At 50.4% G+C, this 13,232-nt stretch overlaps 1 protein-coding gene across 15 annotated transcripts in view; it reads left to right on the top strand.

Annotated features, from left to right (window-relative positions):
* Positions 1 to 13,232, top strand: part of TRIP12 (thyroid hormone receptor interactor 12) — a 1,206,981-nt gene that overhangs the window by 1,007,408 nt on the left and 186,341 nt on the right. For all 15 annotated transcript variants that reach the window (XM_086944059.1, XM_086944047.1, XM_086944048.1 and 12 more), the window contains one exon: positions 4,852 to 4,979. In XM_086944059.1, the coding sequence (XP_086800185.1) occupies positions 4,852 to 4,979 (128 nt within the window). The remainder of the gene's footprint in view (positions 1 to 4,851; positions 4,980 to 13,232) is intronic.

Raw genomic sequence — 13,232 nt, forward strand, 5'->3', positions numbered from 1 at the left:
CCCTCCAGCCATGCCACTGCAGTACCACCGCATGTCGGGGGATCACTTGCACCTTCTGCAGGAGGAAGTTACGGCCCTCTTGGCCAAGGGGGCCATCAAGAGCGTTCCTGGGCCAAAAGTAGGCCGTGGTTGCTATTCCCATTACTTTCTGGTACCCAAGAAGGGCAAAGGGGGCCTACGCCCTATCTTGGATCTAAGGAGGTCAACAGCTTCCTCCAGAAGGAGAAGTTCAAGAGGCTGACTTTGGCTCAGGTCCTAGCTGCCATGGACCCAGAAGACTGGATGGTAGTGTTGGACTTGCAGGACGCGTTTTTCACATCCCTGTCCTGCAGGCCCACCGGCGATACCTGCGGTTCACGGCAGTCCACAAGCACTTTCAGTTTACCGTGCTCCCCTTTGGCCTTACCAGCGCCCCACGGGTGTTCACAAAAGTGATGGCGGTGGTCGCAGCTGATCTGCGCAGATTAGGGGTTTCAGTCTTCACTTATCTCGACGATTGGTTGTTGAAGGCGGGCTCGCCCCAAACAGTCGTCTCCCACCTCCAGACTACGGACAACCTCCTGCACTTGCTGGGGTTCTCCATCAATGTGCCGAAGTCACACCTGTGCTCCTCGCAGAAGCTCCTTTTCATCAGAACGGTTCTGGACTCAGCGCAGTTTCGGGTTTATCCCACCAAACAGCGGGTTCAGGATATTTAGGCTCTGATTCAGATCTTTCAGCCCTTATCCCGAGTCTCGGTCAGGTTAACGCTGCGGCTCCTAGGGCTGATGGCCTCCTGCATCCTTCTGATGCATCACGCCCGGTGGCGGATGCGGGCTCTGCAGTGGGACCTGACGTTTGTCGGCACAGCATCAGGGCAACCTGTACAACTATGTCCGGATTTCGAGGGGCACTGCAAAACAGTTGCAGTGGTGGATCACGAACCTCGATTGGGTCAGCGGCAGACCTCTCTCCCTTCCCCACCCGATGCACGTAGTGGTTACAGATGCGTCCCTACTGGGTTGGGGAGGCCACATGGGAGAGTGGGAGATCAGAGGCCTCTGGTCTCCGGCGGAGTCCCGGCTCCGCATCAACCTTCTGGAGCTGCGGGCGATCCGGCTTTCACTGAAAGCATTCCTTCCCTCTGTGTAGTGCAGGTGTTCACGGACAACACCACCACCATGTGGTACTGCAACAAACAGGGCGGGGTGGGTCGTGGACCCTTTGTCAGGAGGCTCTGCTCCTCTGGACATGGCTGGAACACCAGGGCGTCACCCTGGTGGATCAACACCTGGCAGGCTCCCTGAACGCCAGGGCGAACAAACTCAGCCGCCGGTGCATGATGGATCACGAATGGCGTCTGAACTCTGACGTAGCGCATTGCCTTTTTCGGCAGTGCGGAGATCCTTGGTTAGATCTATTCGCCACCGGAGAGAACGGGCAATGTCATCAGTTCTGAGCGTTGGAATTTCCAAGGCGGCACTCGCAAGACGCTTTTCGTCGAGAGTGGAGCTGCGGTCTGTTGTACGCCTTTCCGCATATACCTCTTCTGCCCAGAGTGCTGAAGAAGATCATGCGCGACCAGGCCCAAGTCATCCTTGTGGCTCCGGACTGGGCACGAAGATACTGGTATCCCGAGCTACTCAGCATGTCAGTTGATCCCCCGATTTGTCTGCCTCTTCAGCATGACCTTCTGTCGCACCAGCAGGGGACGGTCCTCCACCGAACCTGTCCAGCCTCCTCCTCCATGCGTGGAGATTGAGCGGCGGCAGTTAGGGCATTTGACTTGCCTCCTGAAGTCTGTGATGTCATTCTGGCAGCCAGGCGTCCCTCCACAAAATTGGTATACGCCTGCAGGTGGAACAAATTTGTGGCATGGTGCACAACAAAGGCTGTGGATCCTCTCTGCCCCACTTTCTGAGGTTCTCCTCTTCCTTCTTTCTCTTGTCCAGCAGGGCTCTGCTCTGGGCACTCTTAAGGGCTACCTCTCTGCCATTTCTGCCTTCTTGAGGCTTCCTGATCAGCCTTCTCTTTTCAAGTCCCCTATTGTTCATATGTTCTTGAATGGCATCAGGCACATAATTTCTAATTCTAATTTAAAATACTTATAGAGCGCAGCATACACCTTGCGGTTTCTTGGCGCTGAAGGTTCAGTGGCTGAGGGGAAGGAAGACCGGGGAGGAAATTTAGGCGGGGAAAGCCTGGCTAAATAGGAAGGTTTTCAAGTCTCCACGGAAGGAGAGGTACTGAGTTGCGGAGCGGAGGTTATCAGGGAGAGAGTTCCAGAAGGAGGGGGCCAGAGTAGAGAAATTGGATCCACCCCACTTTTTGCGCGAGAAACGGGGGATCAGGAGAAGGGACTTGGAAGAGGACCGGAGATTTCTTGCGGGGACGTAGGGTTTGATAAGTGAAGTGATGAAAGCAGGGGCAGTGCCCTGACGGGCCTGGAAGACCATGCACCCGATTTTAAAGAGGGAACGTTGTTTCACAGGGAGCCAGTGGAGTTTCTTTAGGAGGGGGGTGGAGTGGTGATAACGTGGGAGGCCATATATCAGTCTGGCCGCCTGGTTCTGGATGGTTTGGAGTCTACGCAAACTGTAGGCAGGGATGCCATGGAAAAGAGCGTTGGCGTAGTCCAAACGCGAGATTACCAGAGCGGCCATAATGGTCTTGAGAGCCTGAGGGGTGAAGAAGCGGGAGACAGAGCGGATGGTTCGAAGAGTGAGGAAACAGGAAGAGACCACGGAGCTGATGTGTGAGTGAAGAGTGAGCTGATTGTTCATTTTGACACCCAGTGTTTTGACAGTGGTGGAGGGGGAGGGTGCAGGGCCAAGGGAGGGGGGCCAGAAAGAAGAGTTCCAGGGGCTGGACGAACCACCAGTGAGAACCAACTCAGTTTTATCAGGGTTCAGTTTAAGATGGTTGTGATTCATCCAGTCCCTGATGAATGTCATAGTAGACTGGAAATTGGAGACCGAGAGAGAAGAGGGGGACAGATCAAAGATGAGCTGGAGGTCATCCGCGTAGTTGAAGACGGTGACCTCCAGCTGCTGGAGAGCAAAGATGAGAGGAAAGATATAGAGGTTGAAGAGAAGGGGGGAGAGAGAGGAACCCTGGGGAACACCGCAGGTGACAGGGAGGGGGGTGGAGGTGAAGTCGCCTAGACGGACCGCCTGGGTGCGGTCCCTCAGAAAGGAGGAGAGCCAGACAAGGGCTGATCCCCCGATGCCGGCCGCCTTGACACGGGTGAGTAGGATGGTATGGTCCACCGTGTCAAAGGCGGCGGAGAGATCGAGGAGGACCAGTGCCTGGTGGTTGTTGTCATCCATGCCCTTTCTGAGGTTGTCTAGGACGGCGACTACGACCGATTCTGTTGAGTGCCTGGGGCGGAATCCTGCCTGACGAGAAGCCAGCCCCCCATTAGCCTCATGTTCCCTCCTGTTCCTTTTTTGATGCCTCAGTGGGACTTGAACCTTGTTATTACATTTCTGATGTGCGCTCCTTTCAAGCCACTTAACAATCGTCCTTCTTTCCTGCCCAAAGTAGTTACGGCCTTTCACATCGGGCAGCCCATCACCTTGCCTGCCTTCTATCCGTTTACGCATCCTTCCAACAGTCTTCTACCGTCTGGATCCAAAACGTGCGATCTCCTTCTACCTAGATCGCTCACGGCAGTTCCGGGTGGACGACCAGCTCTTTCTTGGTTACGTGGGTGCGAAGAAGGGGCAGGCAGTGCACAAACGGACCTTCTCTCAATGGGCGTGTTGTGCTTAAAGTTCTGTTACCCCTTGGCTAGAAAAGACCCTCCGGTTGGGCTGAGGGCCCATTCCACTCGGGCCACGGCGGCTACTAATGCCCTGGTTCGGGGAGTCCCCTTGCAGGACATCTGTCAGGCGGCTACGTGGGCCTCGCTGCACACGTTTGCTAGACACTACTGTCTGGACAGCCAAGTCCGGAGAGATGGCCCTTTTTTCCGTTCTACAGGACTTTCTGGTGTGATCTTGGTCCGCAGAGCCACCACCGGGGTTGGTATTGCTGGGGTATCTATTCTAAGATAAGGAATCTAACACTAACCTGTTTCTTTCAGATGCTCAAGTTACTTACCTTCGGTAACGATACATCTGTAAGAAACAGTAGTTAGTGTTTGATTCCTTACCGCCCCACCCATCCTCCCCTTTCTGCGGACCGATATCTAGGGTTAAGGTATTTCCCTTTGAGGGCCCTAGTTTTATGGCACCAGTGTCGGTCTCTGGCATGGGTCTGCGTTCCTGGCGCGGAAAGCTATGCATAAGAACTGACAGCGCGCGAGGTCAGCGTCTTAAGTACTCCGACGTCATCCCGGCGACTACGGACATGGAGCAGACGCCTACCGACGCGCGGGGTACTGCTATGCAAAACTTTCCGGATCCAGTCTGACGCCTGGGGATATTCTAAGGTAAGGAATCTAACACTAACTACTGTTTCATATACATATATATATATATATATATATATATATATATGTATATGTATATGTATATATATATATATATATGTATATGTATATATATATATATATATATCTCGTTACCGAAGGTAAGTAACTTGTGCGTTAATACTTTCATTGGAGATTTCCCTGATAGATACCTGGGAGGATTGCAAGTGACTTTCCCTTTAAGTACAATATATACTCTAAATATATATTCCCATTTGTAGTCCATTCTTTGCTGCAGAGTAATTTGTCATTTTGTTTGGTTGATTCTTAACGTAAAGCACTTGGAAGCAAAAAACGCTACAAAATTGAAAGTTTTACTTGTCTGCACTTGCCTTAGTTAAAGTTTTCTTAATTCAAGTGAAACGTGTGTGAATTTAAAGAAATCTTTACTATTACAGGTATAAACCAGTGAAAGAGGATGAAGAGGGTAACAAGGAGTGTGTTGGTGGTAAACGAGGAAGGGCGCAAACTGCTCCAACCAAAACTTCCCCAAGAAATGCAAAAAAGCATGATGAGCTGTGGCATGGTAAGACTTTGACTTGCACTAGTTTAGCTAAATGGTATTGACATTTTATAACCTGTAACACAAGAATTGATTTCTTGATTAATTTGTACCACCTTAGTGATGTAAACTTGCATACAACTGATAGACTTGGGAATTAACTGAAACACTAGCCTAGCTTGCACCTGACACTTAATGCATTTCAGATACTTTCTCCAGTTATGTAGAGTGCAAGTCCCATGTGTGGGGCATATATTATGAGCAATCTAACCCTCTACAACTCTGTTCACCAGACCCCAAAAGCATCTCCTATTTTTTGTACACCCTCCACCCAGTTGCGGAAGTTGACATTTGAAAGTGGTGGCGGTTTAAAGCAATCTGGTTACATATATATATCACAAATCTTATCTGATAGTGGCACATGACCCATCTAATGTCAAAAAGAGCTCTGTTTCAAAAGAGTACTTTTGGAACTAAATAATTAAAAAACTTGTTTGGAAAATACAATTCCTCTCTTAGGAGGCATTTAAAAACTCTTCCTGCTTGGGAGATAATGCCAATGCTTAAGACAGGTTTCATTTTGTGTGGCTTGCTCATTCAAGATAAGCCATCCACAATTGCAGCAACAGTCACACAAGCAGATACTTGCTGTTTGGTTGTTGCTCTGGTCCCATACCTTAAAAGGGCAACATGCACATCTTTACATTATTCTGTAATGTGTTCTCAACACCGATGTAAAAAGAAAACAAAGTAACAAAGCGATGCGCATGGATTTCATTTAAAGTAGGTGACTACACAGACACCCCCAGGATATTGCGCCATGGACCTGCACATGTTGGGACAGCAGAAGTGGAAATTTTACTGCACACAGTTGTTTTTATAGCATTGTTGCAGCACTTTATATCCACATTTCTACCCCCGCCCCTCACGTGAAAAACCAGTTAATCCGCTTAACACTTCTGACTAGCGCTTCTTATTTAGAAATGTAGCAAAATGGATTGGAAATCAGCTTCACAGACAATGTTTAGAAGAGGCCAGTAAGGAAGCAGTGATGTTAGACAATACAGTAAGTCTCCTCAATGTCAGCGGTTGCAAATGTTGGTCACCAGCACTGATTTTTGAAGACCAGGACTTATTTTTCTCATCAGGCATTGACCCAAAGCAAGAGAGGGAAACGCAGTAAAGTGAGAAAGAGGGAGGCAACAAGATAGTTAAAACTTGACAATTGGAGAACACAGGTATATTAAAAAACCTGGTAGAGCAAGATAAAGAGACAGGAAGTGTAGGTCGTGGAAGTCCGAGCATGAGGTAGCATTACCATTAAGCTGCCTTTGTCACTCGCAAACACCAACAATCATAGGAAAAATCTGCACTCTGCACTTGTTTTTTCAACAAATCATTAGGAAGCACTGACTGTTTCGGAAGAGTGTAATTGTGTTTTAATTTGTGCAACCAGGTTCTCCCTCCCCCTGCATTCCTTGCATTGGTGCTCTGGATCCCACTGAAGAGTATGAGTTTAGGATAAAAACACAACCATCTTCATTTATTTTACATTCTTTTTTACTGCTCGCAGTATACCTACCATGTGCAAGCTTTGAAAGGTACTTGGAAATGCAAACCAGCAGCAAGGTAATTTTCAAAACATCCATTGATTAGGCATAGGTTTCTTTTAATACTGTTAAAGTATGCACATTTTCATCACACACTTATATTTAGTTTATAATTAGCTTAGTGTCTCAATTAAAGGCTCACAAAAACCTACTGTACCAACCCCTCCAACAATTCCGCTCCCTTTTTTCCTGATAACAGAAATTGTGACATGCTATCCCAAATACACCCTCCTTTAGACACATTGAGGCAAGTTTGACTAAAATCTTTTGTATAGGAGTTGTGTATTTATAAATGATGTGTGTGTGCTTATCAGCTGAGTTATGTATGTACTAAAGCTTAAGTTTTTTCAGTGTGCCCCACCCAGTTGGTCAACAAGACATGCTGCACAGATTAAAAAAAAGAAAATATAATGAAGTGTTAACCAGCACGTGTCCACACTCTCTTCTCAATTCACTTCTCATAGTTGTGAGGAGGGGGGGAAGGCCTGTTTCTTTCTCTCCAAACATATCTGGATGTTTATCTATGCCCTTCCTCCGACTGGGCAAGCCATGGCCAATACATGCAGCTAAAGGAGAACAATAAAAGACCACTTTCATGCCCTGCCACAAGGCTTTGCTTAAGGAACTTAATGACCTTCAGCATGAGAGGTAATGGCAATGCCTTATTTTATGATAACACAGAAGCTTTGTAGTATATACAAACACCACCAGAAGAATGAGAGCCTTTTCCATTTTCAAGGAAAGTTTGCTTAAAATATTTAAGCAAATACATAAATCATGAAATACTGAGGGTCTGACTGCAGCAACAATAACATGTCAATCGACCAATGGTGGTACTCTTGCTTCAGTCAGGATAAATTACTTTTATTGAACAAGCAATGCAGGGAAAGCATTAGCCCAGTTAAATAGTAAATAAAGTTACTGAAACACTCCTCAGTCGGCAGAGAATATGAGGAGCTCTTCCTCTGTGCAACATTTTTAAGAACACTTCTCTAACAAATGAAACTGAAAGCCAGAATGATAAGATTCTGGACTCTTCCTCAAGCCTGCCCCATTAGCGTTCAAAATCAAACCAGCAGCAGGTGATGGTGGAGGAGTCCACTCTAGGGTGGTTTCTACTCACCCCTTTCCTTGACCTCATTGATCTTCTACCCCAATCCTTTATTTGAAAGGAGTTCTCCTGACTCCACCCTGGGCCAGAGCTACAAACGCTGAAATGCAGAACCAATATAGCACGACTAAACCTTCCCAAGCCCACCACTGTGATGTCACTGCCCTGGCTTGTGCCTGCAGGGTGAGGCTTCCCTTGCTCCACACTGGCTGTCCAGTTCTACCACCAATCCTTCACCAAAGAAAAAAAAATCTAAGCTATTTTACTTAACCCGAGCTGCTTGATTTCCTTATCCTTCACATTGATTGTAGGGCAAAGCATCTTTTGCCCTTGAACAGTATCCGGCCCTACCTCTGCCTCTTAGTCAATTGTTTGTGACAAATGTCGAATTCGGAAACATTTTTGTTATGCTTTTTCTCTGTTGCACATAATTTACGACTGAATAGGATGATTAATCAAAGTATTCTAGAATAGTGACTTAATTGGAGGCCCTCTTCAGAACAATTGAGAACCCTCAATCTAATAGAATGCAATTGAACAAAGTTCAACATGACATCTCATACATATAACTTAGCTGTATAAACTGAATGCCCCTTTTTTATTTAGCTTATCCTTGTAGATTTACCTGCTCTTCATGATATCATCAAGGTGTGAAAGTGAAACATCAGCTATTAAAAATATTCAAAAGGCCCTCCGCATGCTGTGTTGGCCGTACTATGAATATAAATGTATAGCTAATTGGCTCCCAGCAGCATCAGAAAAATGTTGATTGCAGCCGTTAGAGGACTCTGGGACTTAGCCCCCTCCTCTGAAGTAAAAAAAAAAACTAAAATTATTATAAGGGGGTAGGGTTGGGATACCCTGACCCCCTGGGAACCACCTTGGGGCCAAAGGGGAAAACCTGCAAAAATTGCTGCAATCCTGCTGTACGTCTGTGTGATTGAGAAAAGAAATGGGTGCCAGGCCGCATTCATTAAGGTAAGGCCCCGGGAAACTGACCCCAGGGGCTGAAATTTGCATATAAGGGGGGCGTGAAAGCTGCATGGCCCCCTTCCCCAAACTTTCAGGTGCCCTGAAACCCCATCCCACAGGGCCGATTTCAATAATAAAGGAGGAGAGCCATGTATATTGCTCCCCGAGCCATCACAGGCCCTCGCAGCCGACCCCCGGGGCACTAATATTTAAAAAATGCGGAGGAGGGCCATACAGCACCTCTCTCTGAGCCGTTAATGGCCCCAGGGGACCTCACCCCACGGGGCCGGCGCACTAGCTATATATAGCGGAATATAGCGGTTTCCCTGCCTGCACCGGTGCAGGCAGGGAAATTTGTGTTTGCTCCCACTTGGGCGGAGCAATTTTCAATCTCCTGCTAAGCGGGAGCAAACAGAGTTGCTCCTAGTGGGCAGGAGCTTTAAAAGTGCTCCTGCCGGATAAGAGCACACTTTTGATCTGTTGGGCAGGGAACCAGTCAAAATGTTGCTCCCACGGCATGCAGGAAGCTAGCTGGGGCCGGGAGGGCCCTGAGGCTCCCCCGCGGCCACCAGCTAGTATATGGTGGGTGCCCTGGGTGGGTACCAGGGCACTCACCTTTAACATTGCAGGCCTCTGGGAAAGGAGTCCCCGGGGGTGGACAAGTCCCTGGGGTGAAGGGGTCTCCAGGGCCTAGCAAGGCTCTGGGATGGGTGCCACGCCCCCCCCCCCCCCCCCTTACAAATAACCGCTCTGGGGATGGGGCCCCAGGGCCTATTGCGACTCAGGAAGGGGAGCAGCATGCCCCCCCCTCTCGCCTTTCTTAAAAATAAAAATTATACTAGGTAGTGGGGTTCCTATGGCAAATAAGGCTCAGGCAGCATGCAGCCCCCCTTTCCTTTAACCAAGAAAAACAACCTTGGGGGGATGGGGGTCTCCAGAGGTGAATAAGCTGCTGAGAAGAGGACCATGTGACCCCCCCCTCTCCTTTAATTTAAGTAGTGACGCTGGGGGATGGGGTCCCCAGGGTCTAATAAGAATGGAGAGGGGGGCTATGTGCCACCCCCTACTGAAAAAAATAATCTGTGGGGGATGTTGTTCCCAGGATGACATAAAGCTTGGTGAGGAGGGGCCTAATAAGGCTGGGGGGGGGGGGCGGCACTTGGCCTACCCGTCCCTTAAAAGGAATGTAAAAAAAGAAATGTACCCTTGGCTATGGGGTCCCCAGGGCCTAATAATGCTCAGGGTGAGCGGCAGGGGTCCCCTCCCTTTCGAAAAGCACAAGATCCTGTGGCCAAGCACCTGCAGCACACAGCCATTGGAGGTGGGAGGGGGTTGGTTGGCTTTACACATGGTAATGAAATATTACTTTTTTTTTTTTAACTAGAAAATCACGGAAAAAAACAAAGATTAAAGTAGTGTTATAGTTAGGTGAATATATCAGTGACAACAATAAAGTTTTGAGCTAAAAAAACTAAAGCAAAGAAATTCACCTGTTAGTATATCACTATAACTTGTGCCCCCAACATGCACTGCTTGTGACCTCACATATTACATCACCAGTGACATGTTCTATGACATAATTTCTGACATCACTGATGACCTCATCCAAGCTTCTTTTGAACACATTGCTTTATAAATGGATATAGCATTAGGAAGTAAGTACAAAATAGGTATGAATAAAATGAAGTAGCCTTACTGCTATTATACAAGCAACCCCCATAGGTAAAGCAAGCTGGTATCTGATAGAGACACTAACCGCAGATTCCTTATCGTAGAATTATCCCCAGGCATGAGACTGGATCCGGAATTTTTTTTGCCACAGAATCCATGCGCGCCGGGATGATGGCATCACGCGACTCCGCCCTAGCGTTGTCCGTGTACGTGATGTCAGCGATGTCACATAAGTCCCGCCCCAGCGCCTACGTCAGTTTTTTCCTTTTCCGCGTGCAATGCGGAACCGGATTGTTCTCCGGGCCTGTTCAGGCCTTTCCCTTCTACTTGTAGGAACAGTGTGCGAATGCCTTCGGGCTTTAAGACGTGCTCGTCTCGTGCACGCCAGATGTCGGCAACGGATCCTCACCCCATCTGCATGTGGTGTTTGGGGGGGAAACACCACAACTCCACTGATTGTGAGACGTGCCAGCAGATGAAACCGAAGTCCCAACGGGAGCGCCGCATGAAACTTCTCGCATGTCCAGGTCTGCGTCGTCCCTACACCCAGCCCCTGCGGAGGGTTTTAGGAACCATTGCCGCCGTCTTCGAAATCACCCTTCTCCCAGGCTGCAAGAGCATCGCTCACCTGTCGAATAAGTGTCGCAGCTTGTACCTGAGGGCTTGTTCCTGGCCTGTCGGGGGCGTGGGCTCTCCGTGGGTGGTGCGGCCCACGTGTCGTCCCCTTATCCGCCGTTTCCCGATGTGGGAGCGACTAGAGCCCAGATGGAGACATATGCGGCGGCTTTGCAGGCCTCGCGGGCTTCTCCTCCTCCTCCTTCCCCTCCTGGGGCATCAGCGGGGCCCTCCTTAGCATCGCCGTTGGCTCCAGCCCTGGCGCCGACTGGTTCGGATCCAGGTTTGGAGGATGTGGTGCCATTGGGGTGCGGCCCTCCAGGGTTCTCTCCTTCAGACCATGGCGCCTCTGCTTCGCCGCAAACTCTCCCGGGAGTCCCTGTGGTGTCGCGGGAGGTTGCCGGTACTCGGATCGCACCTCGAGTCCCACTCTGCCCTCGGGACAGGCGGTGGCCGAGGTGACGCCGCTTAGGCGCCGGCGCCCGCTGGTGGCACCACAGGGGCTGGCGGAGGGCCCTTCTCGTCCTGTCACGGACCAATGTTGGCGGCGGTCCCCTCGTCCCTCCCCGGGTCCCTCTCGCCCCTCCACACAGGTCCTCATCGGAGGTCAGGTCGACGCATTTCCAGTGCCGTTCCCTCGCCGCACCGGCCCAGCGCTGGTCTCCTGCGGCGAGCGCTGTGGCGGAGGTCATTCCAGCGTCTCCTGGCGTCTGATGACTATGTCCTGCCTCAGATTGCAGACTCTTTGGCGCCAGGCCGTCTTCGGCCCGTTGACTCGTCCTCGGACGCCTCTTCTCCAGAGGTTGGACGCTTGCTGATGTCATCCTCGCCGGAGACAGGCTACCACGTCATGGCTTTTTCCCCGGCGTCGTCTAAGTATGGCTCCTCGCTGTCGCTGCGGTCTCGCCGGAGGCGCCACAGGTCCCCCATTCCTCGGTCCCTCTCCCTCCTTTCCGGACCTGGCCCTTCCTTCCGGTTGGCTTGTGGGGCGGCCGCCTTAGTCTGCAGCTGTCACCTACTGAGGAGATGCTTTCTCCACCATGGGGCCCTACTGAGGCGGGTGCTGCCTTTGCTCGTGCGGGTTCCACTTTGTGGGAATTTTGCTCATGGGTGATCAGCTGCCCATTTCCCCGCGGATCATCTTCTGGAGGTTCTCCATCCGGGCTCTGGTGGTAGGGAGCTTCTGCTTCCCTTCGAGCGCTCACTCCAGTCTTCTCTTTTGGGGACTTAGGGCCATCCCGCGACGGGGGCCTGGTGCCCCAACATCTCCTGCACCGTCATCATCAGCGCCACGTTATCCGGCGTGTCTCCCTCCACCCCACTACCGGAGGCCCTCTTTTGCTGAATGCCTTTCCCTCTCTGCCGCCGCTGTTGTCTCCCCAAACACCGGAGGCCCGCTGGCTGGACTCCAGGGGGCGCAATATATTCGCTTCAACCAGTGTGCATCTGCGGGTCCTTAACACTGTGTATTTTGGCTAGGGCCACATCTTGCTTGTGAGACTCAGCGGAGTCCCTTATGTCTGCCGCTTCTCAGGAGGGTGCCTGTATTGATTTGAGGCACCATGTGTTGGATGGCCGCAAGTTGGCGGCGTTTATTCTTCGCTCCGCTCTGGACATCTCGGAGGTGCTTGGTCGTGCTATGGCTTCTTCGGTCTCACTTCATCGCCTCCTCTTCCTCTCCCCCCCCCCCCACTCCCCCCCCCCCCCTCCCCCCCTCAGCGACCCGTTAGTTGCTCTGGTTTTTTTGGGAGGTATTCTGCCATTGAGGTCAGTCGCCCCAGTTGTGAGTTCTGTGTGATTCATGGGTATTAGAGTCCTCCTTGTTGGGACTGTGTGTTCTGTTGGGTGCTGGCTGTCCCTTCTTGACAGTGTTTTTGTTTTGGGTTTTCTAACCCATGCTGGCCCTGTGACTAGGCCTTCTGTTTCTTTCTCTTTGGCTGCTTGACAAGCCTTCTGTGGGTTTTGCAGCAGGTCTTTTCTGTTGTACTCTGCTGCGGAAGTTTTTTCTTAAGAGGGTTCGCATGTATTGGGACGTAACATACCCTATGTGGGGTAGTGGTAGCTGTTATCTGAAAGAAACACATTAGTATTAGATTCCTTACCTTAGAATAACCCCAGGCGTCAGTCTGGATCTGGAAACTTTTGCGTAGCAGTACCCCTGCGCGTCGGTAGGCGTCGTCTGCAGGCGTCCCCTGCGGCTCCGCGTCCGTCGTTGGCGTCGTGCGCCGTGATGACGTCGCTGGAGTATATAGACGCCGCCTCCGTGCGCTGACGTCAGTTCTTCTTTTTTCCGCGCCA

This window comes from Lissotriton vulgaris, chromosome 11 (genome assembly GCF_964263255.1).
Source record: "Lissotriton vulgaris chromosome 11, aLisVul1.2, whole genome shotgun sequence".
In the NCBI taxonomy this organism is placed as follows: Eukaryota; Metazoa; Chordata; class Amphibia; order Caudata; family Salamandridae; genus Lissotriton; species Lissotriton vulgaris.